This window comes from Argiope bruennichi, chromosome 6 (assembly GCF_947563725.1).
Source record: "Argiope bruennichi chromosome 6, qqArgBrue1.1, whole genome shotgun sequence".
In the NCBI taxonomy this organism is placed as follows: Eukaryota; Metazoa; Arthropoda; class Arachnida; order Araneae; family Araneidae; genus Argiope; species Argiope bruennichi.
Window position 1 is genome coordinate 124940966 of NC_079156.1, and position 5164 is coordinate 124946129.

General features: G+C 36.0%; 1 protein-coding gene across 1 annotated transcript; it reads left to right on the forward strand.

Annotated features, from left to right (window-relative positions):
* Nucleotides 1-451: 451 nt before the first annotated feature.
* Nucleotides 452-4843, forward strand: LOC129971972 (uncharacterized). Its single transcript, XM_056085951.1, has 4 exons — nucleotides 452-727; nucleotides 2126-4011; nucleotides 4120-4279; nucleotides 4733-4843. The coding sequence occupies exons 1-4, from the start codon at nucleotides 452-454 to the stop codon at nucleotides 4841-4843; spliced, it is 2433 nt and encodes an 810-aa protein (XP_055941926.1).
* Nucleotides 4844-5164: the final 321 nt, after the last annotated feature.

Consider the following 5164-nt stretch of genomic DNA (forward strand, 5'->3'; position numbering starts at 1 on the left):
CGGTCCCAGCAAAGAGGTATGGGCAGTATTATCCTTTGAGTTATTAACTAATTAATTTCCCGAGATGAAGTTAATTTTGTTTTTGTTAAGTTATAATTAATTTCCCGAGATGAAGTTAATTTTGTTTTTGATGAGTTATAATTAATTTCCCGAGATGAAGTTAATTTTGTTTTTGATGAGTTATAATTAATTTCCCGAGTTGAAGTTAATTTTGTTTTTAATGAGTCATAATTAATTTCCCGAGATGAAGTTAATTTTGTTTTTAATGAGTCATAATTAATTTCCCGAGACGAAGTTAATTTTGTTTTAATGAGTTTAGAATAAAATTGTGATAATATTATTCTCTTGAATTGTTTTGAATTATATATTTAAAATGGCGGGTTTAGCAAAATTAAAGAAAGATGAATTAAAACTCGTTGCCGAGGAGATAGGTTTGGTTGTTGCGGAAGGCATGAAAAAGAGTGAAATAATACGTTTAATTGAGGAGAGTGATGTGTACAAAAATGACAACGAAGTTGTTAAAGATGCTGTAGATCAAATAATAGGGAATAAAAACCAAAAATCCGATCAGGATAGTGAAATAGAACTAGAGCGTCTTAGATTAGAGAGAGCTAAAATAGAATTACAATTAGCGCAATTAAGGGCTACTGAAAATAGTACTCAGACTTCCGTTAATGTAGAGAGTAAAACCGAACCAGAAGAGTCTCTGGATAGCTTATTAAAGTCTGTGAGAATATTGTGTATTAAACCACCGAGCAAAGCTCAGGATTGGGGTTTCTTTTTTACTTCGTTAGAGAGAGCACTTAATACTAAAAAGGTTCCTGAGAAATATAAAGCGGAGATTTTATTAAATTTATTAGGAGAAAGAGCTTCTAATATCCTAACTTATATTGCTGAGAAAGACTTAAATAATTATGAAGAAATTAAATCAATTGTACTAAGAGAATTCGAGCCAACAGCGCAAGCAGTTTTAGAGACCATTAGATACGCTACTAGAGATAATGAAACTCATGTGCAATTCGCGTCACGCTTAATGACGAGTTTTGAATATTATTTAAAATTAAGGGGTGTTAAAGATTTGGAGACCCTAAAACAATTGATAGTTTCGGATAAATTATTCCAAACGCTGGATAAAGAAACAGCAACTCATATTAATATTAGGCAAAATCAAAAGTGGTTTACACCTCTCGAGTTAGGAAAAGAATGTGATCTTTATTTTGCTTCCAAAGGCAAAACCATTAATGAGATGAGAAGAGGGCAAAATTATAGCAATAAATTTAAACCAGCATCAAAAGTATTTTTCAATGAGATGAAAAATAAAAATTGCGATTTATGTCTAAAAGGCGAGAATCATCCTTTGTATGCTTGTCCTCAATTTAAAAGACTTTCGGTTCTTGAACGCGTAGAGGTAGTAAAAAATAGAAATGTCTGCTTCAAATGTTTATCGCCTAATTGCAGCGTTAAAAAGTGTTCGTTTAGAAATTGTTTCTGTGGCAAAGCTCACAACAAGTTAATACACTTTTCGAAAGAAGCAAAACATGTTTCGTCTACGAATGTAAAAACCGCCGAAGTCATAAATAAGTCGCAATCGGAGGGGAGAAATTCGGAAAAGGGTCCGGTTTCCCCCAGTGAGTGGGGTCCGACCTTTGTCGCAACGAATCTAACCGTAAACAAGAATGTTGTTTTGTCGACTGTAAGATGTTTGATAAAAGACAGATGTTCGCAATGGCAGGAAGTAAGGTGTCTTTTGGATAACGGCTCACAGTGCTGCCTCATGAGTCAGAATTGCATGCAGAGGCTAGGACTCCAAAGTGAAAAAATAAATCAATCTATTTCTTGTATTAATAATGCCTCGCTTGTAGTTAATCGCAGAGTAACAGCAATTGTGGCTAGTAAAAATAAAAGTTTCGAAAGAAATATTTCAATGTTAGTGGTATCAAAAATAACGGATTTAATACCAAATAAGATGATAGATATGCGTGTAAATATGCCAGAATCAATTGACCTTGCGGACCCTAATTTTAATATTCCGGGCAAAATAGATATTTTAATTGGCGCTGAATACTTTTATGAAATAATATAGCCGGGAAAATTAAATGCTAAAAATGAGAATTTGACGTTACAGGACTCTGTATTTGGGTATATTGTAGGAGGTAGCGTTTCGAGTTCAGTTAAATTAAATTCTAACTATTGCGGTTTAATATGTGGAGCAGAAGAATTAAATTCAAACTTGAGAAAATTTTGGGAGATTGAGGAAATGGGTAATGAATTACCTAAAAGTAAAGAGAATGCTATTTGTGAGGAGCATTATGCGCGAACACATAGAAGAGATGAGACAGGAAAATATACTGTGCCGATGCCATTTAAAGAGCATTGGTCATGTCTAGGGAATTCAAAAGATATTGCTCTAAAACGACTCGAATCGCTGTGGACTCGCCTGTCTAGAGACCAAAAATATCTGAAACTGTATTCTGATTTTCTAAAGGAGTATGAGGAGTTAGGCCACATGAGCGAGATACAAGATGAAAGTGTTGAACCTGAAGTGACATATTATATGCCTCAAAAAACGACGACTAAAGTACGTACTGTGTTTAATGCGTCCACCTTGACTAGTATTGGAAAATCGCTCAACTCAATTCAGTATAACGGCGGAGTGATTCAAGACGATCTATTTACATTGCTAATTAGATTCAGAAAACATATATTTGCATTTACTGCAGATATTCGTCAGATGTATCGTATGATCAATATAGATGAGAGTCAAAGAAATCTACAAAGAATTTTATGGAAAGAGGGAGCTAATGAGCCCGTTAAAACGTATCAGCTAAATACGGTTACCTACGGAACGGTTAGTGCTCCATATCTAGCCATGAGAACACTTAAGCAAATTTCCATTGACGAGGGAAAAAACTTTCCAAGTGCTGCATCAGTCTTGTGCCATGATTTTTATATGGACGATGTTTTAAGTGGAGCGAGTACATTGGAAGAGACAAAAACTTTGCAACATGAACTTGTTGGCATTCTAAAAACTACCCAGATGTCATTACACAAGTGGTGTGGAAATACGTCCGAGCTTATTCCTGCTACTGAGAAAGAGTATGAGCTCTCATCTACAGATGAAATTAAGACTTTAGGGATTGCCTGGAAGGCTAAAACTGACTGCTTTACCTTTAAAGTAGATTTACAGCATAATGCCCATCCTACCAAAAGGTCGGTCTTATCCATTATCGCCCGACTCTTTGATCCACTTGGGTTACTTGGGCCAGTGATCACGAAGGCAAAAATATTCATGCAACAATTGTGGTTGCTCAAGATCGATTGGGGTGAAATGCTTCCCGAGAAAGAAGCTAGTGAATGGCAAGAGTTTGTAACATCTTTAAGAAACTTAAATGACATTAACATAGAAAGATGTATTGTCATTCCAAACGCGGAAGTGAATGAGCTTCATGGATTCTGTGACGCGTCTGAAAAGGCATATGGCGCTGCAATCTACGCCAGAACAGTCGATTCAGCGGGTGAGGTGAAAGTGAAGCTAATCGCGAGTAAATCTCGTGTGTCACCAATCAAGCAGGTAACTATACCTCGTTTAGAATTATGCAGTGCCGTTCTGCTCACCAAATTGATGCAGAAGGTAAAAAATGCCTTAAAAATGGATATTACGTCAGTATCGTATTATTCGCACTCTACAATCGTGCTTTCGTGGGTGAGAAAAGAGTCACGAGACTTAAAAACATTTGTTGCGAACAGAGTGGCTACTATTCAAGAATCCACAGAAATGAATCAGTGGCATCACGTTCCTTCCGAACAAAATCCCGCCGACGTCATTTCAAGAGGACTTGATCCAACGAGAATGCAACAAAGTGACTTATGGTGGTTTGGTCCAACCTTTCTCCAAGAACTGATTGTGAACTTTCCTGGTGATTGCGACGACATCCACGATTCATTGGACAGTTCTGTGCAGAACAGGGACGTTTCTTCTGAGAAACTTTATTTAGCAAAACTCAAAAATCCGTCTAATTTCTGTTTAATTTCAGCTGTGGACTCATCATTTTTAGATAATATACTTAGTGTGTCAAATAAGTTTTATAAAATAATTAAAATTTTAGCCTTTATTTTCAGATTTATTAATAATTTGAGAAACTCGAGCAAAATGTCAGGTCCTTTAACCACCAAGGAACTGCAGTTGGCCAAGTTAACTTTAGTCAAACTTGTTCAGGTAGCTGCCTTTAATTGTGAAATAAAAGCCCTCGAAAAAGGTGAAAATGTTAATAAGAGTGAGGTAAGTTGCTTGAACCCATTTCTAGACCCAAACGGTGTCTTACGTGTTGGAGGAAGACTAAGTAATTCTGATTTATCATATGATAAAAAGTTTCCCATATTACTTCCAAAGAATCACAAATTCACGTTGTTAGTTATGCAATATTTTCATCTTAAATATTTGCATGTTGGTGCACAAACATTGTTGTATTTGGTAAGACGGGAATATTGGCCATTATCGGGCATAAATACAGCCAGAAAAATTATTCATGATTGTGTTATTTGTGCTAAAACTAAACCTAGAACGGTAACCCAAATTATGGGAAATCTCCCAACTAATAGAGTTAAACCTAGTTATCCTTTTACTCATGTTGGGATAGACTTTTGTGGACCTTTCTATATTAAATACAAGGGTCAGAGGAAAGGCAATTATCAAAAATGTTATGTGGCTGTTTTCATTTGCTTTGCTACTAAGGCAATCCACTTGGAAATAGTCACTGACTTAACTGCAGAGGCAATGATTGCCACTTTAAAGCGCTTTTTTAGCAGAAGAGGTGTTAGTTCCTCTATCTGTTCTGATAACTAATTTCAAAGGGGCCAATTCAGAGTTGAAACGTTTGCAAAATATGATTGGTAGACCCCCAGAGCCATTAGCTAATTACTTAACAACTGAACAAGTGATATGGAAATTTATTCCACCAAGGTCACCTAACTTCGGTGGCTTATGGGAGGCGGGTGTTAAATCTTTCAAACACCATTTAAAGAGAGTTGTTGGTAATGCGCGTTTAACAATGGAACAGTTTTTGACTATTGTTATTCAAATTGAAGGTGTTCTAAACAGTCGCCCACTGACACCTTTGTCATCAGATCCAAACAATTTTGAAATTTTGACCCCAGGCCATTTTTT